Here is a 24,812-nt window from a genome sequence, read left to right on the forward strand (position 1 = left end):
ATAGGTGTATAGCTGCCAGTAATGTAGAAGGGGAAGTAGTCAAGACTACACATTCACAATTTATAGATAAAAATTGCAGGTCTGTTAACTTGTTAGTGTACTTCAATGCTGTGTGAAGATGAGGCTTACAATTCATTGATGACCACATCTGGTACCCAGAGAAATTTCCTTGGCAATGTAATCCGCCGTGAGCCGCACTCTTCCAGATCCCACTCAACAAATTCATTTCTCCATTGCTGAAACACAAATTATACACATACAACAGCTGGCCATACAAAACTAGACACTTCTCTGTGAAGTGTGAACAACAGCAGCACTGTCTTAATTCTCTTTATCTAAATACTTTGGTTAAAATCACTGGGTTACACTGTATCCACGATAATGCCATATGAAGAGACATCAGTGTGACACTGCAACAACATTTGTGATTTACAGCTTCACAAATGAGGTCATTCAACACTGCAAAACAAATGTTCTACAGTAACAAAGCAAAATGCTAGAGGACTGACTTTACAAGCTATTGCAGAGATTCACTGGGAGATTAAATCCTGTTAGTACTCAGCCAGTCAGAAATATTCAACAAGTCTCACCCTCAAGGTTGCTGTACTTCTAAAATGGACGTCACCCCCTATAGGAACTTTAAACCTTGCAGTGGAATGTGGTTTACGTGTATATATTGTTACAGTAAACTCTCCTCACCAGTGTTTATGATCCAAACTGACATTTTTTTTTGTCTGATTATAAAGCCTAGATAAACAGCATGGATTTTATCATTGCTATTAAAGTTGTAAAAAAAAAAAAGAACTACTTACAAAGGTTTGCCAGATAAATGTTGTCAGTATTTGAGCTTTCTCATCCTGAAATAGAACAAACATTTTGCTTTATGCATTTGTGCAGACATTTCATTGATTAATTTATTCGTCTTCTGTAACCTTAAAGCATCTGTGAAGGGTCGTGGGGGGGCTGGAGCCTATCCCAGCTGTCATCGGGCGAGAGGCGGGGTACACGCTGGACAGTCACCAGTCTGCTGGGTTCTCTCCGGGTACCCCGGTTTCCTCCCACCATCCAAAGACATGCTGATTAGGTTCATTGGTGATTCTAAATTGGCCGTAGGTGTGCATGTAAGTGTGAATGGTTGTCTGTCTCTCTGTATTAGCCTTGTGATAGACTGGCGACCTGTCCAGGGTGTACCCCACCTCTTGCCCAATGATAGCTGGGATACGGTTACAAAAAATGAATGAATAATATACTCCATACTGCAATTTTTCACAACAGCATGACCTATAACTGAAGAGGTTAGGTGAATGTGGTGTCCCTTACCACCCCTAAAATGCCAAACATAGTGAAGTCAAGGCTGACGTTGGTCGGGGTTGACAAATCCATGACAGGTCGTATGGCACTCAGGTTGAAGACTGGGTAAAGAGCCTCCAGTAGTGAAGGTGGATCAGGTTGAGAGCAGCGTAGCATTATGGAACTGCACGGAGCTACAGAAGGAAAGAAGAAATGTGTCAGGAGTTTGGAAGTACAGTATGATCTCTCAATGTCAGTTTTCCTTCCATGATCCAAACGTAATGTACTTTGTCATTTCTGAAAAATTAACTCTTAACAAATTTTGCTAAAATAAATAATGAAAGTCCTTGAAAAGTGATTTTGATATAATACACTACCATTTTGAGAGCTATTTAAGTATGAGGGTGTGAAACTGGACATTGCAACCAAGTATTTGACACAAGGAGATCAACAGCTCATTCTCTTTGAGCTCTTTGCTTTATTGCACACAGTTTGTTAAACCATTATGGTGCTCTATATACGTCTGTATTCTGGATAGCTGCTTAACTATAACGGACTTACCTTGGATCTGTGACAGAAATTCTCAAGAAAAATGAATAACAAGCATGCGATTAAAGTAAATATGTGGATGACTACAAAAGAGGAGCTGTATTTACCTTGCAGGAACACAGAGATGAAGATGAATAGAAGCTTAGAAGGCTTGACTTTCAGTGGGAAGCACTAAAAACATTAACATTAGGTTAAAAGGTATTGTTAGTTTGAATGGCGTGCAAGTGGGGAGGGCTTTCACGTTAATATTTCCTTACAAATTAAAAAAAAAATCAGTTTTTACCTTTCTTAAAACAAAGCCCTTAAACGTTAAAACATGAAACTTTCTGTTTAATTCTCCCCTTTCTCCATTCTGTCTGGTGATTTAAGTCTTTAAGACTTAAGTCATAAATATGTCATTAGCTCAACTGACTTTTTCTGATCAGTGCTGGAGGCAGTCATGGTCTTTACTGTCCACATACTTCTGAATGCAGAGCACCATTTCTTAAAAAGACATTTATTCACTTTTGTTTGACTATAAAAATGTTTGTCATTTTTAAATTTAGCCTCCCCGGCAAGGTTTACGCTAGGGTGCTGCAAAAGAGAGTCCGGCTGATGGTTGAACCTCAGATCGAGGAGGAACAATGCGGTTTTTCGTCCCAGACGTGGAACCATGGACCAGCTCTTTACCCTTGCTAGGGTGCTAGAGGGGAAATGGGAATTTGCCCAACCGGCCCACATGTGCTTTGTGGATTTGGAGAAGGCTTACAGCCGTGTCCCCAGAGGCATCCTGTGGGGGGTTCTCCGGGAGTATGGGGTGGAGGGCCCCTTGCTAAGGGCCATTCAGTCCCTGTACCAAAGGAGTGCAAGTTTGGTCTGTGTTGGACCAGTTCCTGGTGAGGGTTGGACTCCGCCAGGGCTGCCCTTTGTCACCGGTTCTGTTCATAACGTTTATGGACAGAATTTCTAGGGGCAGCCGGGTGGGGGAAGGTGTTGGGTTAGGTGATCAGAGGATCTTGTCCCTGCTTTTTGCAGATGATGTGGTCCTCCTCGCGTCATCGAACAACGAATTCCAGTTCTTGCTGGGGCGGTTCGCAGCTATGTGTGAAGCGGTTGGGATGAAGATCAGAACCTCCAAGTCTGAGGCCGTGGTCCTCAGTCGGAAAAGGGTGGATTGCCCACTTCAGGTCGGGGAGAAGGTCCTGCCTCAAGTGGAGGGGCTCAAGTGTCCTGGGGTCTTGGTCATGAGTGAGGGCAGGATGGAGCGGGATATCGACAGGCGGATCGAAGCGGCGGCTGCAGTGATGCGGACGCTTAACCGGTGAGAGAGAACTAAGCAGAAAGCTCTCAATTTCCCAGTCGATCTACGTTCCAACCCTCACCTATGGTCATGAACTTTGGGTAATGATAGAAAGAACAAGATTGCAAATATAAGCGGCCGAAATGAGTTTCATTTGCAGGGTGGCTGGGCTCAGCCCTAGAGATAGGGTAAGGAGCTCGGACATATGGGAGGAGCTCAGAGTAGAACCGCTGCCCCTCCACTTCGAGAGGAGTCAGTTGAGGTGGCTAGGGAATCTGGTAAGGAAGCCTCCCGGGAGAGGTGTTTCGGGCATGTCCCACCCGAAGGAGGCCCCAGGGCCGACCCAGGACACGCTGGAGGGATTATATTTATTGTCTGGCCTGGGAACACCTGGGGGTTCCTCCGGAAGAGCTGGTGGAAGTGGCTGGGGAAAGGGCTGGACTTCCCTGCTGAGGCTGCTGCCCCCGCGACCAGACGAAGACGACGACGACGAAGAGATTTTTAAATGTAGTTTTTCATTACTTATTGTGAACTTATCATTAGAAGAAAAAAATGATTTGAACGGAAATATCATTTTGTTTGAAATAAATGTCACTGAAAAACAAAATTAAATTCTCAAAGTAATTTTATTTTGTATACAATGGTTTCCTCCATTTTAAAACTGCACAGTGTAACACAAAAAGCTCCAAACTGCTCCTAATTAATCTAGTACAGCTAATTTGTCAAATGTGATAATACGACTATTCATTACTATGAATAGTAAAACAATAACTATATAGTATATGTATTACACAAATGTGATGGCTCCAGTTACAATTTATCAATTTATCAAAATTCAACAAACACTGGAGTCACTAAACAAAGCCTGTTAAATGAAAGCAGTTGTCTACTGGTTGTATGAGTTCACCCAGATAATGAGGATGGTAATGAAGCTGACTGATATGAAGAGAATGTAGAGGCCAAACAGGAGGCGGTCTATGATGAAACCCACCTGGATCCAGTCCTCTGAACTGTGGCTTCTGGTCTGCTGCTGCTTCTCCACCTGAAGACGGATGGCATGGAGATCCTTTCCCAGGATCCTCAGCTCCTGCACGGCCATGTCCTCCTCTGTTGACCCTGGTATTTCTGGAGGCCCCTCACTGGTTGTATTATTTGCCACAGCCGTTTTCATCTTCAAGTCTATTTTTATGTAACCAGTGGTTAAAATATGCACGTGCTACTTGACACTTCTAAATGTATAACTTACACTCAACTAAACTTACAAACCGCATACTGTACCTGAAGCTCTTGGCTCTTTTGTGCCTCGTGAAAGACAAAGAAGATTGCCTAGAATTTGCAGAACAAGGACTTGGATCCAGCCAGGAACAGGAGAGAAGTCATCAGACCCACACAGCAGGTTGGTGATGAGGATAGTTTCCAGTAGACTAGCCACCATCAGAGCCAGGCAAAGACAGAAGAACACATCTGTGAGAGACAGAGAGATGAGAGAATATGTGCACCCAGAATCATGAAAGATTTGCAATGTTACTGTATATTAACAGGCAGGCATCTATATTCTACCTCTAACATATCATATCTGAATCATTCCTAACAAATGCAAATGTAAATTTTATACAAATCTGTTTAAATCTTTCCCATGACAACTGTCCATTGATTTGGAAAAATCAAGAAAAAACTGAACAGGTGGAGCAAATAAAGGATGGCAGTTTACTCTTTAATTCACCATTTACTATGAAATAACTGTCATCAGCAGACTTGTCTTTGATGTAAAGTAAGAAGTGTCAGTCAAGCTTCAAACTTCAAAGAATTGTGTCACTGTGTTAAAGGTACATTTCAAACTTTTATTTACTTTTGTGCGACAACATACAGAAGCTGCGAATTACATTTAAATGTAAGAAACAGCTGTTTTGTAACAGGAATCTAATATTCACACCAGGAAATAGTGTGATACTGACTTATGAGGGGTATGGTATTCCCAGTGACAGGTAGCAGGTCGTTCATGAGGAGCAGGAAGACTGTGTAACCCAGGATGAGGGTCATCTTGAAAGAGGATCGGTCAACGCTCTGTGGAGGAAGCAGGAAGCTGAAGAGGTCCACTGTGATGAGGAAGCAGCTGGGGATCAGCAGGTTCACCACATACAGAGTCGCGCGGCGCCTCACTCTGATCTGTGGACACAAGAACATAAAAATTTGGTCAGGAAATATTGTTACCATAACTCTATCCATATACTTTTACTGTGTTGGACATATTATAACAACATTAGAGTAAAATCTGCACAAGGCTTTTTTTTCAGCAAAATACAGCCTGAATTACAGTTTATGAACTGCAACAAACACAGATGAGGCATGACATTATGACCACCATGGATGGACTGGGACAATAATTCAGGCCGGGAATTTGATACCATCCCAGGTATCATGTTAATTAACAACCCGATTAACGCAAAACACCAAGAGTGAGTTAGGTTGGGCGCTTACTGATGTAACAGTGTAAAATAATAAAACAAAGGCTCCACATGCTCCCACACACAGCTTTTTCTGTTTCTTCCCCCTACAAAATAAATATTTATATAGTGCTGCAATAACCTGTACTCGTAGGGGGTCGGGGGCACAACTTGGTGTGTGTATGTCTGCAGTGCTGTGACCTGACAGAGAACCTCACAAAAAGAGAGGAGGGGGTATGTTTGTGCGGTTTGTGCCCAACATTGCTGTTCAGTCTGTGTGAGCTTCAGTGGGGCGGATGCCTTAATGAGCCGCACGACGAATTGTTTATTTAAAAATCGAGAGCGACCCAACCTGACCATCGGCAATCACCGAGCGGGCCAGTGCGATGGCCAGGCCACCGGGGAATGTCCCGGTACTCCCGATGGCCAGTCCGCCACTAGTAAATAACAGTAAATAACCGTCTTGTGACAATGCAATGTTCTGCTGGAAAACGTTTTCAATAGCAATGACACTCCTTGATGGCAGCAGCCATCCCCAGCAGGATGCAGTCTGACATAGACACACACACAAAAACGTTTCAGGAACAACTGAAAAAACATGGAAAACAGCACAAGGTGTTGACCTGGACTCTAAATTCACCAGATCCCAAACTGATCAAGTATGTGTGGGATGATCCACAGAGGCCCCTTCCCTCAACTCATAGGACCCGAAGGACCCCACTAACAACATTCTGTTGCCAGACACCACAGGACACCCTCAGAAGGCCCATGTCCATTTTCTGACGAGTCAGAACTGTTTTGGAGGCACAAGGGAGACCTACACAATATTAGGAAGGTGGTCATAATGTTTTGCCTGATCGGTGTACACATATTACAATCAACTTACATGAAATATAAGCTTATCGTATAACAAGGTGCGCTTGATGGAGTTGATATCCAGCAGCTCCCACTCCCCCATCGTGGTCATCACCGACTTGGAGGCCTCTGTGATTTCTTCTGCAGACCTGGCAAGGAAAATCTTTATGTCCCATGCTGAGGAGAGAGACAAATGTTCAGTTAACAGAGAACTAATCTAAAGTAATCAGAATCAGAATTATTTTTATTGCCACGTATGTTCACACATATGAGGAATTTGTTGTGGTGGTTAGTACAACAATTAAGTCCGGAAAATTGAACAATAAATAAATATACAAAAAAATATGAACAGAGGATAAACTGTACTGTACATATTGTGCATTAAGAAGGTGAGCATTAATTAACAAATAAAGAAACCTACAGTAATTATAGTGTCACCTAGAATGAGAGCTAGCATGTATACTACTGTCATGGTCCATCAACAATTAAAGCTTCTGGAAACACAGTAAAACTTTTATGCATAATTCTTTTTGCATCTACATACAAACAATAAAGCATATGAACTGGTGAGAACAAATATTACTCCTACTGTGTGTTTGGAGAGAGGAAATGAATGTTTGCTGAAGACTCTTACCATAGTGGAGGTAGGAGTTGAAAGTCAGAGTACAGTTTTGTATGTCAAAGGGGAAGGTGTAGATATCGAGGTTGCAGGAGCTGACAATTTTGACAGGCAGTGCATCGTGTACCCTACCGTCATTATACAGGTACAGATATGGGACAGGTGGGGCTTTGTTTTCCTCCATACTGATAGAACAGAACAGAAAAGTTTAGTGTGAAATGTTTCCAAAATGAGAGAATGCTGCCTTTAACAAGAGCAACAATTTTAGAGAGGTTTGTGTGTGCAAAACAGCTGCTAGGAAATGTGGCACCTAAATCACTTCACATACTCCATATGGCTTATTTTTACTCGTGTCCCAACAAGTTTTGTAAATGTAGCAAGAAACCAACATGTTGCTGTTTTGGGTCTTTTATTTTTGTTGAGTATGACATGGACATGTATAGAAAGATTCATCAACTCACAATTCATTGATAACAATATCTGGAATCCAGAATTTGTCCTTGGGAAGAGAAATCCTGTCTGTCCGACACTGGACTGGGTCCCAGCTGACAAACTCGTTCATCCACCACTAAAACAACAAAACCCGTGTGCACAGAGCAGGTAAGCCATGATTAATAATCACCTTTATAGAATATGATACCCTACTTACTCCTACATCACTGATGGAGAAATGGAGATGGATGAATTCACTACTTACATAATTTAGCCAAATGTAAGTGTTTAAGAGTTGAGCCTTTTCATCCTGGAAGAAAAGAAGAGCTAGGTTGAAGAGAGCTGATCTAAAGTGTTATCTATGTATAAAACACTTCTTAATAAAGAAATTACTGATATGATACGTACTGATACGATTTGGATACAAACTCAATACATTGTTTGCCATTGTCAGCTAAACATACCACTCCTAGTATCGCATACAAAGTGTAGGATAAGGTGATGTTGGTGGTGGTGGAGTCGTTCTGAACAGGTCGTATAGCGTTTAGGTTAAAGACTGGAGTCAGAGCCTCCAGCAGTGCAGGTTGGTTTGGCTGAGAGCAGTTCACCTTGATGATGCTGCACTGAACTGTTGAGAGGGTTCCAAGATATTATCAGTCATAATGTATTAACATGCTTTGGCTTTTGGAATTTAAATTTTCCAATTAGTATTTTACAATGCTGACTGTATGTAGATTATTTAATGTTACTAGTGAAACTCAAGTTCTCATGTTGTGAATGCCAAAAAGCTTACCTGGCATGAGAATAATAAACATAACCACTATCACCTTGACAGATGGATGCAGAAGCTATAATTAAAATAAAGTAAAACCATTAAGGTTGATTCATGAATGATTTAAGATTTGTTTATAACGTTATTCCAGCTCGGGAATAAAATTTCATAACATACAGAATGCACCAGGAGAAGATACTTCACCTTCAGTGGAGTGCTCTTGGATGTCATGATGTTGGTAGTGAAATCGTTGTATTCCAGCAGTTGTCTAGTGGAAACCATTCAATATCTTAGGGCTGGAGACCGAAGAAGAGTCATCATTTAAAAAACGTTGCCTCATCAGAAACTTTCACTTGTATGACCAGGACAGTCATCTACACAAATAACTATCATAAGTGTCCCTGCTACTTACCTGGCAAACTGACACTTGCAAATCTAATCAGGCTTTGTTGCCAGTATATATATATTGGGCACTGTGACCAAAGCGTGATATGGACAAACCCCTCGCAAAAGATGTGGGAAAGAGAAAACTCAAGGCAGGGCAGCTGCTTTCCCTGTAGGTGTATTCATGCAAAGCAAACATAAACCACAGTAAATGCAATTTACCTCAGTGTGTGACTTACAGATGATGAAGACTGGCCACAGTGCAGTCAGTGTCACAGCTGCTAGTTCTAGGCAAATGAACAGTGGGTGCCATGTTAAAAACAGGTGTCCTCTGGTGTTCACCCCATATTATTGCATGCTCATTAAAATGGATTCATATTCATCAACATTTCCTTATGCAGCTCAACTACTTAATGCCTACTACAACTGTAGTAAAATAGTCTGTTCAGGCATTCCATACTGACATGTCAACTTTATAATTAAGTATTATACACTGGTATTCCTGTGTATAACAAGATCTTGGTGAAAAATGAATGCAACACTGGATGGAAATAAATCTTGTGACATTGCAGAAGCTTATCGAAACAATGCCACAGCGAATGTGTGCTGTAATCAAAGCTAAAGGTGGTCCAACAAATTATTAGAGTGGCTGTGGAGTGTGTTAAGAGAGGGGACAAGAGACGGAGATGCGCTGAGTCAGCTTTACTCTCCACTTCATATATGAATATAACACTGTACAGCGAGTGAGGTGAAAAACTGCCACACACCGTAAACCCCGAACTCGTACCTGGAAAACCACTCCCTTAAAGGTACAGTCTCTTGGTGAATGTCTCTTTCAGTGTTCATTTTGGGTCACCACACCGCAACTTTTTTTTTTGGCCAGGCAGTGTATAAAATTCTGGAGCCCCCCTATGAGCCCTCAGTGTGTAAAAGGAAATAAGAGGAAAATGAGCCATTTGATATCACCATGTTCTTTATGTAGTATATAAACTGAAATGTTAAGTGGCTGAACATTTGTCCACATAAATTAATTGGTAGAAGTTTATGCACTTACACTTTAATAGACATAATGCAGCAGGACTGATTTCTTATGTTTGTCACACTTGGTTCAGATCAAACAAATTTAAATATTGCACTGGTCGATTTCTATCTGTTTAAAGTGTGCAGTAAACTCTGACGGCCTGTAATCAGAGCTGGCTCCATTCATTTTTCCTCAGAGTTTTCCTGCCAGGCGGTGTCAACAAAAAAGTCATTAATGTTCTGGCTAATGTTCCATGCCAAGTTAGTTTGTATCATAAGCCTAGGTTAGTACTTTTATGTCTTCCATCCTGAACTAAATAGTCTTGAATGTGAGAACACTTTTCAAACCACCATTCACCAACAATAACAGTAAGTCAGCGAGCAGCATTCTGATTTCATTATTAGACTAGTATTGTTTGTGGGGTGAGTAGTAGGCTAGCCCAAGGCTAAGCTACTTTTTAGGCCCTGGAAAAATGTGTTTTTATGTAGGTGGTTAGGGACAATGAACAGAAATGAAAGAAAATCACATTTGCAGCTGTGCACCTCTGTACAAGAGAATTCAATAATTCTAGGCATATTTGTAAATGTATAGCCACCACTCACCAACATGAAAAGTGAGTCAGCGGGCCGCTTTCTGATTTATTTATTAGCCTATTAATTGTTTAACTAGTAGGCCTAGGGTAAGCTACTTTTTAGGCCTGGAAAATGAGTTTGGGGCAGTTGTTATGTAGCCTAGATGGCTAAAGACAATGTTTATCAGAGACTCCAATAATTCTTCACCCAAAAAAAACTCACCACACAGTCTCTATTCATGTTTTGTTGAGCTCGGTTGAGATAGCATACCCAGAATACAACATACGCATGATGACCTAGTGGCCTGATTATAAAAAGAAACTATAGGTGAGGTGTCAGTGTTGTATGCAGCACAACTAGAATACGTTTCAGTTTCAATTCTCTTGCAGTACTATCGAACTACATCTGAAACTTAACGAAACCTGGTGTAATTTGTAAATTTCCATGACAGGGCAGCCTCAGGGTGATGAGTCATTATCAGTATTTGTTTGTACACTGTGCAGCTCAGCTGTTTTGTTTCTTCCTCGACCACAAGAACCACTGGCACTGAAAGGATGGTACCACCAGAGTGGACGCGAATCTTTAAGAATAAAGCAGCAAGTCTTGAGCATGAAGACTCTTGGCATTTGGAGTTTGATTCCAATATTGTACCTGACCATCTAAATATGGGCTGGAAGCAATACATCAGGAACACAAGTGCAGGGCCAGTGTGCTGAACTACTGTTAATTGCTGCAGCTGGTTTGTATACACAGTATTGTATTGCAGCTTTAAATAAATTCCATCTGCATTATGTCTATTGAAGTGTATGTGTATGCTACCAGTTAAGTTATGTGTACAAATATCTACAACAACCATGGGTATTAGCCCAGCAGGGGCTGGCTCCTCTTCTTTCCCATTGCAATGGCTTCAGTCTAAGGCTAACATTACTGAAAAGGGCAATGCAGACGTTTTCAACTGAAGTTTAAAGTGACATTGATGTTATACCAGGAGCAGGTATTATCCCTTTAGATCAGGGGTATTCAAAGTTTTAAAGAGGTCCAGTTAGAGAACATTTCCTGAAGCTAAGGTCCAGAAGATCATAATGTCTAACTATTTAGTGTGATATATATTTATCAACATCGTCATGCAATCAGTACCTGACTGTCAAATCAAATGAATATAGTATGATAATATTTATTGTCAAATAGAATAGAACTGATGAGCAGATATAATGTTCTCCCATTAACTAAATAAATATGAGATGCATTTCAAAATAAAATAAATAAAATGTGAAAAGTTTGTATGCTCACATAAAGTGCTTAACTTCAGAAAAATAAAGGGAGGAAAAGCCTGAGCTTCCCAATCATCTGTTTCACATCTTGACTCAACAGTCTCAAACTGTTTTTACAGATAATAAATGTCAAACGCTTATAACCGGCCATCAAAGACCACCCAAGAATCATGGAATCTCAACGTCTATTTAACCGGCTCATTTGAGTCCTACCACATTTGATTGATATATAAATAAACAGCACCATTCAGACATCTTATATCTCACTAGGCAGAGAAACAAAACGTACTAACCGACTTGACCATTAGCAAGTAGCGCAAACTAAGGCCACTCAGCCACTCACTCACTTACGCACAATACGCACAATACGCAGAGAAACGAAACTTAACCGACTCATATGCTCGTTGATCGTTAAATTGGTTAAGTTTCATTTCTCTGGCGAGTGAGTGGCTGAGTGAAGCGCCATTCTCATCTCAGAGAAAACACAAATGCTCTTAATCTGTTGCCGTCTACAGCCAGTCTAAAGACAGTCGTTTGGTTCTGTTTTTGATTGGAGTGTTTTGTTCATTTGTTTGCACAATTGAAGTTTAATGAAATATTAAACAAAAGTAAGAATGCTTTTGTAAGAGAATAATTGCACAAAATCAGACAATTAAGTTTCTCATAAAACACTGAATCCAAAAGGACTTATCAACACACAAACCTTTCAGTTGAAACCAAATGTTTACATACACTGTATTAAAAGACACATAAACCTTTTTTCCTCACTGTCTGAAGTTAAATCAGACCAAACCTCTCCTGTTTTATGTCAGTTAGGATTACTAAAATTATTTCTCTTTGCTAAATGCCACAATAATGAGAGAGAGAATTTCTTAGAGAATTTTTTCTTACTTTCTCCAAAGTCAGAAGTTTACATACACAAAGATTACTATGTCTTTAAACAATGAAGGAAAGCCCTGATGATGATGTCATGGCTTTGGAAGCTTCTGATAGGTTAACAGACAACATTTGAGTTAATTGGAGGCACACCTGTGGACGTATTTTAAGGCTACACCTCAAACACACTGCTTCCTTGTTTGACATCAAAAGGAAGCAGTGAAAATCAAAAGAAATCAGCCAAGATATCAGGAAGAGAATTGTGGAGCTCCACAAGTCTGGTTCATCCTTGGGTACAATTTCCAGATGCTTGAAGGTGCCACGTTCATCTGTTCAAACAATTATACACAAGTATAGACACCATGGGAATGTCCAGCCATCATACCGCTCAGGAAGGAGACGGGTTCTATGTCCCAGAGATGAAACATGCGAATCAACCCTAGAACAAAAGCTAAAGACCTTGTCAAGATGATGGCTGAAGCTGGTAAGAGAGTGTCATTCTCCACAGTGAAACGAATCCTGGACCGACATGGACTGAAAGGCCTCTCAGCGAGGAAGAAGCCATTACTCCAAAAGTAACATAAAAAAGCCAGATTACAGTTTGCAAATACACACAGGGACGAAGACCTTAATATTTGGAGACATGTCCTGTGATCTGATGAAACTAAAGTGGAACTGTTTGGCCATAATGACCATCGTTACATTTGGAGGAAAAAGGGGGAAGCCTGTAAGCCTGAGAACACCATCCCAACTGTGAAGTATGGGGGTGGTAGCATCATGTTGTGGGGCTGTTTTGCCGCAGGAGGAACTGGTGCACTTCATAAAATAGACGGCATCATGAGGAAAGAACATTATGTGGAAATATTGAAGCAACATCTCAAGACAGCAGCCAGGAAATTAAAGCTTGGGCGCAAATGGGTCTTCCAAATGGACAATGACCCTAAGCATACTGCCAAAGTAGTTACAAAGTGGCTTAAGGACAACAAAATCAATGTTTTGGAGTGGCCATCACAAAGCCCCGATCTTAATCCCATAGAAAATTTGTGGGCAGATCTGAAAAGGCGTGTGCGAGCGAGGCGGCCTACAACCCTGACTTGGTTACACAAGTTCTGTCAGGAGGAATGGTCCAGAATTCCAGCAGACTATTGCGAGAAGCATGTGGAAGGATACCCAAAACGTTTGACCCAAGTCGTACAGCTTAAAGGCAATGCTACCAAATACTAAGGAAATGTAAACTTCTGACTTTGAAGAAAGTAATAAAAAAAATCTCTAAGAAATTCTCTCTCTCATTATTGTGGCATTTAGCAAATAGAAATAATTTTGGTAATTATAACTGACCTAAAACAGAGAGGTTTAGTCTGATTTAACTTCAGACAGTGAAGAAAAAATATTTATGTCTTTTAACACAGTGTACGTAAACATCTGGTTTCAACTGTTTGTATTTGTATTATGCTATAAACAATACGAAATAAAGAGCTGTTCCGAAAGAGCCTGTTCTTCTTTGGGAGCTGTGACTCTCAGAAAAGAGCCAAACTGCCCACCACTACTCTCCATCAGCATGTTATCGCATGGAATGGCTTAACTCTCATGCAATTGATCTGTGGCTTTCCTTGTCCACCAAACCAGGTTGAAATAAATAAAGCACCGCCTCAACTTCTGTTTTGGTTGTAGGTCCAGGTCCGTATGGGACGTCTTCTTGGTCCAGACTGTTTGTGACCTATGATCTAGATCTCCTTCTTTGTCATTTTCAAGGTTCAAGTGCACCAAGTGTGGACGAAGCTGGCCTTCTAACAAAGTGATGGTAGTCTTCCACATGCACCTGATGAATGGGCAGGGCACTGTCAAGGCCAGACCCTTCCGCCAGAACTGCAAGATGTGCAGCGATGCTCCAATGGAGACGTCTCAAGTGGATGATGATAACATAGAAATCCTCATGGAGAATCTGATGGAGAAAATGGAAGAGAAGTGCTACAATAAAAACCTTGGTGCAAGGAACAGGCCTCCTAGACAGCTTGATGTCAAAAGTCCCCATGAGCCTGATCATTGTGAGGCCTGTCAGCAAGGAATCTGTACAGAGTGGTTACTTGAATAATGTACTCATTTATGTGTGCTTGTCTGTGTTGATGGCAAGTAGTCCCTTATTTATGAGCTTTGGGGGTTTGCTGCTGTACACTTGCACAGTTGTGCCATTATAACTTACTTGTTGCTCTTGTTGGTGTGCAAATAAATGACGGACATGCATTGTTTGATCAAAGCCAGAAAGTTGCCTGTTTCGTTCCAGCAATTGAATTATTAAGATACAGTTTATTAGAATGATTCTGGAGACATTCTGTCACTATTTCATTGTATTTCTTTCTCAGTTGTTTCCACATAATTCCTGGCATGTACGTTTTGTATTCATACTTGGTGGCTGACAGGTTTTTCTGAGCATTCTTTTGTCATTTATGCCTTAATATTTTTGAACAGTAAAAACTCAAACATGTAAATAGGACACTAAATTAGAAGATCTGCCACACACCCAGTAATGTAAAGGGATGCACACTGAGATATACAGCACAGCTTTTCGCACACTCTTATAAAGCTTGGACATTAGAGCAGTTTGTTGTAGGACACAGGATCTAAGCCGCACTTCTTTGGATATAATATTTATTTGAATCTTCGAAAAAATAAAAGCAGAAACTGTGCAGAGTTCAATCTTCAATGGCAGCAGGGTGGAGAACATGTTTACAACAGTTCTCTCTGTTTGACAAACAGGAATACCACTGCCATGAGCAGTAGAGTCCTTAGTAATAGTTAACATGTCGGCATGTCAGACTTGAATGGACCATTTCTGTGTTGTTGTAGTCAGCATTAAGTTCTTAGGGCACTGCATTGAGGCTACAACCACCTCTCTTACCTATCCGAGCAGCACACATAATGTTGGTATTGTGTGTCATAAGGAAATGTTGATGAATAGGAATTCATTTTAATGAACATGCAATAATATGGGGTGAACACCAGAGGACACCTGTTTCTCACATGGCACCCACTGTTCATTTGCCTATAAGTAGCAGCTGTGACACTGACTGCACTGTGGTCAGTATTCATCATCTGTAAGTCACACACTGAGGTAAATTGCATTTACTGTGGTTTATGTTTGCTTTGTATGACAACACCTACAGGGAAAGCAGCTGCCCTGCCTTGAGTTTTCTCTTTCCCACATCATTTGCGAGGGGTTTGTCCATATCACGCTTTGGTCACAGTGCCCTATATATATACGTATATAGATATAGATATATATAGATAGATAGATAGATAGATAGATAGATATAGATATATAGATATATATATGTGTATATCTTGGCAACAAAAGCCTGATGTTAGTATAAAGTGTCAGTTTGCCGTGTAAGTAGCAGGGACCCTTATGGGGGGAAAGGTGATGACAATTCTAAGGGCCCACAGCCCATCAGGGCCCACACACAGCCCCCAGTAGCCTACGACTAAATTATTATGCATAGGCTTAACTAATATATATTCATAGTAATGAATCCGAACTAAAATAAAGCCACAAAGTCACGCAATATTTTAATTTTAATAATTTCAGTAGCCCCCTTGGCCCCTTCTTAAAAAATGGTTTGGTCCACACCACGGGTTCGAATTGAATGCGAGCGAAGTGAGCGCGAGCGAACTCCAGCAGGGAGTGAAGGAGATCAAGATGATGGCACATAAAAAACACAAATCTGGACACCAGAAAAGGCTAGAAAGGGAGGCCAGGGCTAGGAGCAACAGAGCAGGGGCCCAGGCCATCAATTTTTTTCTCTAAGAATGGTGAGAGTAAAACTACCGAGGGCGCCTACTTGTTCATTCATTCATTCATTCATTTACAGCTAAGCCGACAGTTGGACTTCAAAGACCTCATCAGTGAATTTGCCAACAAAAAGGCGCGGCGTTGAGCTTTCTGATCAGACTGACAGGGACATTGCACCATGCAAGCTGGTTAAGCTGTGAACAAACAAGCCAGTTCAAACCTAAACTGAGATTAGATGAGGTTTGTTTTTTGTTTTTTTGTTGTTGTTTTTGATATTTATTTTTATTTTATAACAAAGTATTTCACGTGCTGTTGGTGTTACCTGCACATTTTAGTTAAATGCTACATATCTACCTTGGGCTCCACCTTGTGGACTATCTTGAGCCAGGACACTTTGAGTTTTTTTTTTTTTTATTATTATGCATATGTATCAGTGCTTGATTGTTAATAAATACAATAAAAAACCCTCTACCTATTTTGATTGTTAATAAATACAATAAAATACCCACTACCTATTTGTTGAGCGGTTAATTGAAGATGTATGCAATCAGAGGTGGAATATCGTGTTGCAAATCAGAGAAATGGGAATAATTTACATAATAATACTCTAACTCATTGTTGAGTGATTATACACCAGGCATCAACAGAAAAACAAAGAAAAACATGATACACAGTTGTAAAAAAAAAGTGGCAATGAATGGGGTAGAGGGGCCCACGCCGATATTCTTTCAGGGGGCCCAGAATTCCTAGCAACTGCCCCGGCTGGAGGCTCTGACTCCAGTATTTAACCTAAGCGCTATACGACCTGTTCAGAACGACTCGACCCCCACCAACATCCACACACATCCACCACAGCTTATCCTACACTTTGTATGGAATCATCGGCGGACTGGCCATCTGGCATACTGGGCCCCCGTGGGCCAACGTGCTATTTGGGCCGTCAGTCCCGACACTTTTTTGTTAAATTGACATATTAGTCTGACCGGCACATAAAACCAGTGTCAATTTTTATTTACTTATTTATTTTTTTTGACAGGACCTATGTACTGCTACATTGCTCATCCTTCATGAGTTTGTGAACTGCTCAACAACACACAGCAGGCAGATGGTGTTATACAACTATCTGAAGAACACTTGAACAACGCTTGTTCCTGTGAAGGGTTGCGGGGTCTGCTGGAGCCTGTCCCAGTTGTCATCAGGACAAGAGGCGGGGTACACCCTGGACAGGTCTCCAGTCTATCACAGGGCTAACACAGAGAGACAGACAACCATTCACAATCACATGCACACCTACGGCCAATTTAGAATCACCAATTAACCTAATGAGCATGTCTTTGGATGGTGGGAGGAAGCCGGAGTACCCGGAGAGAACCCACGCAGACACAGTGAGAACATGCAAACTCCACACAGAAAGGCCCAGTTGGCCCATGAATTAGAACCCGGGACCTTCCCGAGCTTGCCACTGTTCCGCCCCCTTTTAGACATAGTTTGTGTATTTCATAAGCTGTAAAACTGTTATGTTTCTGTTTGTCTGTTAAGTGATGTATTTTTCACAGTACATTTAACATTGATGAGAAGTTGCACACCAAAATCTCATTGTAGTGGCTTGTGCAGTTACAATAAAGTAATGAGTTTGGTTTTGTGTATATAAATAGAATGTATTTCCTGGTTGGTTTGATCAGACTTTAAGGTCTTGAAGTTAAAAATAACTTGTGGTGCTCACATCGGCTGAAAGAAATCTGACATTACAATGTCAATAAATGAAAAAAACAAAAACAACACAGTAAATCAAATGATACATTCTTTATTAATACATTTGTCAATAGACTGGAAATGAAACGCTGCCTGTATCAGTACTGTAAATGAATAGGCAGCAGCCTGGAGACAGTGAATAGAAACAAGCTGTGTGATCACATTAGAAAGGTACCAGAGGATTTTCACTGGTGTGGCCTTGTTGCACACCACTCACTGTTTTCTCTCCTCCGTTACATGGAAGAGCTTCAAACACCATTACATGAAGATAACTGTATCCTCCAGCATGAATCTGTAGAGAAGAGAGAAGAAAATATTATATCCAGGGATCTCCAGGGAAATGTTTAAAATCTCATCTGGACTTAAAATGAACAAATTTTCTCTCAATTATATGATGAATAATAAGACTTTAAATAAATATTGCAGATTAAATTACCTTGATGAGATAGTTAGTTTCTGCCACGACCTGGCTCCTGTATTCAAGGGCTCTGAATATCCCATACTTTGTATTCGTTCTTTCCTCCACCTGGCATTTCACCTGTGAATGAACAAATAAATGGTGATGTAAATCCAGACAGAAAATCAGAGCAGAGAGTTAAGAGTGGAGCATGTTTCACCCATGTGCCTTAAATGTAAGACAGAAATTGGTACCCTAACTCATTGTCTTTGGTCATGTTTGAAACTGCAAATGTATTGGTCTAATGTGCTATCTGAAATAGAGAAGATATTGGGTTTAGAACTAGAGATGAACCCTTTGTTTCTTATATTGGGCCTCCCAAGCCGACGCTTAATATCTAAACAGAATAAGAGGTTGTATTGTATTCTTACTTTTGCGGCGAGGAAGAATATTTTACTGCAATGGATTGATGAAAAAGTACCAACTGTTAAAGGCTGGCAAAAAGTGGTATTTGACCTAGTGCCATTAGAATACCTTACATGTATATTACATTCAAAAACAGACCAATTCTATAAAGTGTGGGAACCCTATTTGAACTATGTAGAACCTAGTGTCTCCAATATCATGTTGCAGGGGTTTTCTTGAGTGCTCATACCGCATACTGTATTATTATTGTAACCCCAAGTATTCTTTATATGGATCTGAGCTGTTATTTTATTTTATTTTTTTGTTTATTATTATTATTTTATTTTTATTTACTTACTTATTTTTCCTGTTTCTGTGAACTATATTATGTAACCATACTGAAAAACTAATAAAAAAATATAAAAAAAAAAAAAAAAAAAAAAAAAAAAAAAGAGTGGAGCATGTGAGAAGTAAATGTGAACTGTGTACATATGTACAGTTGTAATGATAATAAATTCACTGTCTTGATGAAGGTGTTTGATTTCAGCTGTTTATTGAATATACTGTTGATTGTTCTTGAAAGCATAAAGAGAGCTTAAACAGGACAAAAAGTCAGGTTTAAATAAAGTTTAAAGAATTTTTTGGAAAGGTCCTGAAAGATACAGTTGGTGGTTTGAGTCAAAAGGCACATCTTGTCTGTCTAAATATTTGTTTCTCTTCTATGTGAAACTGGCTCATGTGTCAAAAGCGAGGAATGCTAAGACAGATAATCAGATATTGAATAGTTTTGCATTGCATAACACGATGTAAGTAGAGGTCAGCAGATGAACTCTTGGCCTTTAACCACGTCAGGGTGTTATGCTTTGAACACGTGGTGACTTTTCTTCCTACAAGATGCATTTAGCCATCCAACCAAATTGTAGCTGCCATGAAAAGGCTAAAAGGTGTGAGGTATTTTTACCTATTCTCAATGATTTTGAGTATGATTTATTTAAAAAGAGGATTCCAACTTTATGAGCAACAGTGTAGTATGTTTGCTCTAGAGTTGTCTCCCCTTCCTTATTTTGTCCAGTATGACAGAGTGTATCACAATACGCAAGCAATGTTGTGAAACATGATTTTCTGGATGTCACATACTATTCAGCATTCTGTGGTCTCTGCAGACTATTGGTGTCACAAAGTCTTACTTGCCAAAACATTAGAAACGCAAAGGAAAACAGAGGCATTGCAGTATAACAGTCATGCTCCAAATCCCCCTACACCACAATAATAATGTTCAGTTTATGTCAAAGAAGCACAAGAAAGGTGGTGAATCAATACACAATTTCATTACACAATTTGTTTAATACTAATAAAAAAGTGTTTCTGTTACTTAGTTTAGCACACTAGCTTAAACCATGGGGTCAAAATAATAGAAACGTGTGTTCAACACAATTCAGTAGTACTACACAGTTGAATCAACAGCTCTGAGTTATTTTAAACAGATGCTGAATACCATAACTTTTATGAAGTATTTGTGGTGTCATTGCAAACTTCCCACCTTACAGTCAACTGAAACCATACTGTCAACATATTCAAACTAATTTTTGTTCTCCAAATAAACACTGATGATATCTTTACAGCCCAGCTCTTAAGATAGCCAACACATAGTCTTAGAGAGCGGACCATACTTTTTAATTTTTTTTAATTATATTAACAAAGTTAAATGTTTCAATAAGGTGGCACAGTCAGTTGGTCATTACGTCTGCCATGTCTGCATGAAGATGAATATATTGGACTGGAGATAAACACAAAAACAAACTCAATAAGTTAGTTAACCGGCCGAGAAAGAGGGAAAAGAACACAGCTCACACAAAAGACAACACAGAGGAAAGCCAACCCTGCAGCCATCACAATATACTGTATGTACATGACATGCCAGGTTTTTTGTTTTTTTTTTACTGGGGGGGTTCAACCAGGACCTGCAAGGGACTGACTGGGCCAATGACAATGAACAAGTAATGAGACTTTTTTATGATGCTTCTTTATTCTTCCAGTATAGTTCATACACGTATACACTTGCTCAATAAAATGGTTGCTACAAGTCATAGATATCAGAACTATTGTTCAGCCAATCACCAGAAACCTGTGTGTTGCATTTTTTGTCTTTTTTCTCTTTTTGGAATCAAACCAGTTTAATTTTTCATGAATGGTTTGGATGGTGTTTTCTGTGACCCTGTCATGGTTTTCCTTGTGTTTCCTGTTTTTATTTAATAAAGTTCTTCCTTGGTGTGTGTTGTCTTGTTGTTCTTCCTGTGTTTTCCTCCTGTTGATTGTTGGATTGGTTTCTCCTTGTGTGCTCCTCCCTCATTAGTTTCATCTGTGTCTCCTTAAACCCTCTGCCCACATGTGTATATATATCCTGTCTTTACCTTTGTTCTCTGTCAAGTCGTCTGTTCTGTCATGTTACCCCTGTTTCTCTTACTCTCTTGTTTCCTCATGTTCCTTAGCTCTCGTTTTGGTTCTTATCTGTTTTTTTTGTTTTTTTTTTTTGGATTTGTGTTCTTGGATTACCCTGCCTCCCAACTGCAGTGTCTTTTGTTACTGTTTTGTATGTTTCCTACCTCCCGTTTTGTGTCCTGCATTTGGGTCCTTCCCAACTAGTTCCTAGTGACAGCACCAGGCTGCGTTCAAAGGGACACAAGCTGGTTAAGTTTTATTTTTTATTTTTTCATCTTGATAAATGGCTGTCAGCGACTTTCTTGAAATGAAAGCCAATTAAGATCCTTGGTCACTGTTATTTCCTAAATCTGTGTGTGTGTTATCATCGATTTTTATTTTATTTTTTTTCCCCTGGGCCAGCTACAAAGCCTGGTTGAGTCAAAGTTGCCACTGCTTGATCAATATGATCAATTAATGAAAATCAGAGTAGATCTAAAAGTGTTGCTATGTTCCCATCTTTCTCTGAGCTCCATATAGTCTCTTTATATATTTCAATTCTAATAAAACAGTTTCCATCAGATCCTTGTAGCTTCCATTGAAATTTATTTGTAGCCATTTGTTTTTTCTTCTTGACTGTGAACAAACCACCTCACCCATAGAAACAGATTGCGCTGCACCAATGTAAACCAGCAACAAATGCATGGCTTATATCTGAGGATGTTTAGGGATCTGATTGAAAATCTCACCTGGATTTCACGATTAAGTCAGTTACACATCTGATACTCTCTTTATTTTCTCTGAATTATGATGACAATTAAATGAAAACATCAACAACACTATGGCTATATCTATGCTATATCTGAAGCCAAGTATCACAGCCCATCATTTTGGTCTAGCTAGCCTCTTGTCACAGTCCTTTTGGACTCATCAGTCCACATCACTTTATACCAATCATCCTTTGTCCCTTTCTTGTGTTCATTTGCAAATTTCAGCTGTTTCACTCTATTTTTCTTTTTCAATAATGGTTTCTTTGGTGCTTTTCTGCCAACTAGTCATTCTTCTCCCAGTTTCTGACACACAGTTCTTGAAGACATTGTTGTTGCACCATTAGTCAATGTGGTGTAATCACACAGCTATGTCCTAAGACTCTTGCATCACCATCACTTTAACCACAACCACACTTGACAATGATTACATAAATACTATGGCTTCTACTGTGAAGGAACATGATCATGCGACATTGACAGTGAAACAGGCCAAGCTTGATTTTGTAAGGACAATGACACTAGTCTCCTTGTGATGACTCTATTCTATGGTTTACAGAGCATGATGATGACTCATGAGTGAAGGTGACAAGAACAGTCCCAATCCATGTTATGACTGATTCTTTATTATTCCTTTACAGAATAGTTTATTCCAGTACAACAATTGTTGAATATTAGTACTGTATCATTACTGTGAAGGACCATTATTGTGTTTAATTCTTTCAGGATAACAAAATAGTTCAGAGGCAGCAGCCTGGAGACAGTGACAGATGAAACTGTGGCTGTGTGATCACATTAAAAAGGTACCAGAGGATCTTCTTTGGTGTGGCCTTCTTCTACACTCCTCACTTTTTTCTCTCCTCCATGACATGGAAGAGCTTTAAACACTTTCACATGAAGGTGACTGCATCCTCCAGAATATATCTGCAGAGAAAATAGAGGAAACTCTCAAAAAGACAATATGAGTCATGTTTAGCTGAACAATGAAGACCAAGATTTTGTTCAACAACTCAGTTGGATGGCATAATAGCCTCAGTGTAGAAACACATCTGAGACTCTCTTTTCTTTCGTTTGTAAGATGAAAAGTATAACTTTTAATAAATATCATATTCTTAATTACCTTGATGAGATAGTTAGTTCCTGTCACAACCTGTCTCCTGTATTCAAGGGCTCTGAATACCTCATACTTCGTATTTGCCTTTTCCTCCACCTGGCATTTCACCTGTATGAACAAATAAAATGTGAAATCCAGACAGAAAATCAGAGCAGAGAGTTATGAATGAAGGATAAGTAAATGTGAACTGAAGCTCACCTCATCACAGATCTGCTGAATGTCCTCAGTGGCTGGTCTTGTCTCTGAGAATCCTCCACACACAGACATTCTGATGAAGTTCTTGAAGTGAACAGAGAAGTAAACTGTCTTCTTTGGTGTGTCTCAAATGGTTATTGTCAAGTGGTTATCAATCATATTTATACAGTGTTACTACCTGGTTCAGACTGGAGGGTGGCTCCAAGACATGATGGGTGGAGCTCCATGTGAAACCACAGCCCTCACATTATTGTGTTGCTCAACCTTCATGAATGATTCTCCAGATTTCTCTTTAAAATGTTATGATGTAGTTTAATAAAAAAATGTTAACCAGCTGGAGAACATGGAGCATTTAGCAGCTAAAGAAGGTTGAAGTCACTAATGTACTAATGTGGCTTCATGTTTGCTGGATGTGGAAAAGTGCAACGGTTGGCACTGCGTCGTATTTCACACAACTTTCCATGGTTGTTTCTACTGTCCTCAATTGAGACACAGTCATTTTCGGAAATATATTTATTTGTTTCATTGTTTAAATTCAAATAGAAATATTAAAAATACTATGGCTGTTTGTTAAATGTGCAGCCAAAGACCACAGCTGGTCATCTTAGTCTTTTGTTACACTCCTTCTAAGCTAAGCTAAGCTAAGCTAACTGTCTCTTGGCTACATAGTCTACTGCACAGTGATGAGAGGGGCATCTTATCACCTATCACTACAAATATCCAACTTCTCTTTTAGTTTAATTATGTTGTTTAAACTGTGTAGAGATTCAAACATCAATGTTGTTTCAATGTTTTAAAAATGTCACAATAAAATTTAAAGTTATTGCTCAGCAGTGTGTAAACGTCTGCATAATAAATGAGAAAACTTTCTTAATCTCCACCAAACAGGAAGAGAGGAGAAGGTAGTGTAGGTCACAGATGTTGTAAGGTTGTGTTCACTTCCCACTTCTTCACTGCAAAAAAGGAGCATCTGAAAACAAGATAAAAACACTAAATCTGAGGGAAAAGGTACTCAAAACAAGTGAAATTATCTGCCCATGCAGCAAGATAATTTCACCTGACAAGATTTCTTGAATTAAGATTTTTGAATCTAGAAATAAGCATGTCTACAGATGTATTTAAAAGGCCGAAAATAAGCCGAAAAGGATGGTTTTAAGATGAGATTACTTAAAAACTTTACCTTTGTTTTCATCGCTTGTTTTCATCGCTTCATGAGGTGCCACTCTTGTTGCATCCGTCTCTTTTTTTTTTTTTTTTGACTTCCTCAATCTCCGTAGTGTGGACGCTGGTGAAGGCTACAAGCCACGAACATTTTATTATCTATAGTGTTCTGTAATATGCCATGAGACCTGGCTTTATATGGTTCTGTTTAATAAATGTATTGTCCGGAAATCCCTCCACTTCGTCTCCTGCCTTGCTACTTCATGTTGAAGCATACTACTAGCAAACGTGGCTAAGCTTCTCTCCAACTTCACGTTACAAAGCCAGCAATCATTAAACTTACATTTTGCCCATTTCCCAAGTTGACAACGAGGGTTATGTGACAGAAAAAGTCTTGAATCAAAAAGGAGGCAAAAATACATAACGCTAACAAAAGTTACGTGACGAAAAAA

General features: G+C 39.7%; 1 protein-coding gene across 1 annotated transcript; it reads right to left on the minus strand.

The window, feature by feature from the left end:
• Positions 1-3,920: 3,920 nt before the first annotated feature.
• LOC311503793 (5-hydroxytryptamine receptor 3A-like) lies at positions 3,921-7,225 on the minus strand. Its single transcript, XM_084566667.1, has 5 exons — positions 6,962-7,225; positions 6,449-6,594; positions 5,074-5,347; positions 4,397-4,582; positions 3,921-4,297 (listed from the first exon to the last, which is right to left on the minus strand). The coding sequence occupies exons 1-5, from the start codon at positions 7,218-7,220 to the stop codon at positions 4,005-4,007; spliced, it is 1,158 nt and encodes a 385-aa protein (XP_084422793.1). The 5' UTR covers positions 7,221-7,225; the 3' UTR covers positions 3,921-4,004.
• Between the last annotated feature and the right edge of the window lie 17,587 nt (positions 7,226-24,812).

The sequence above is a fragment of the Chelon labrosus genome (assembly GCF_963514085.1).
Source record: "Chelon labrosus genome assembly, chromosome: 18".
NCBI classification, from domain to species: domain Eukaryota; kingdom Metazoa; phylum Chordata; class Actinopteri; order Mugiliformes; family Mugilidae; genus Chelon; species Chelon labrosus.

What these genes read in the sequence shown, in the direction of transcription:
- LOC311503793 (XM_084566667.1), bottom strand. Translation starts at nt 7,220, where the DNA reads ATGGAGGAAAACAAAGCCCCACCTGTCCCATATCTGTACCTGTATAAT. An exon ending in GTTCATATGCTTTATTGTTT is followed by an intron (nt 6,595 to 6,961) that starts GTATGTAGATGC and finishes CTCTCTCCTCAG; the next exon opens with CATGGGACATAAAGATTTTC. An exon ending in ACGATAAGCTTATATTTCAT is followed by an intron (nt 5,348 to 6,448) that starts GTAAGTTGATTG and finishes ACACAGTAAAAG; the next exon opens with TATATGGATAGAGTTATGGT.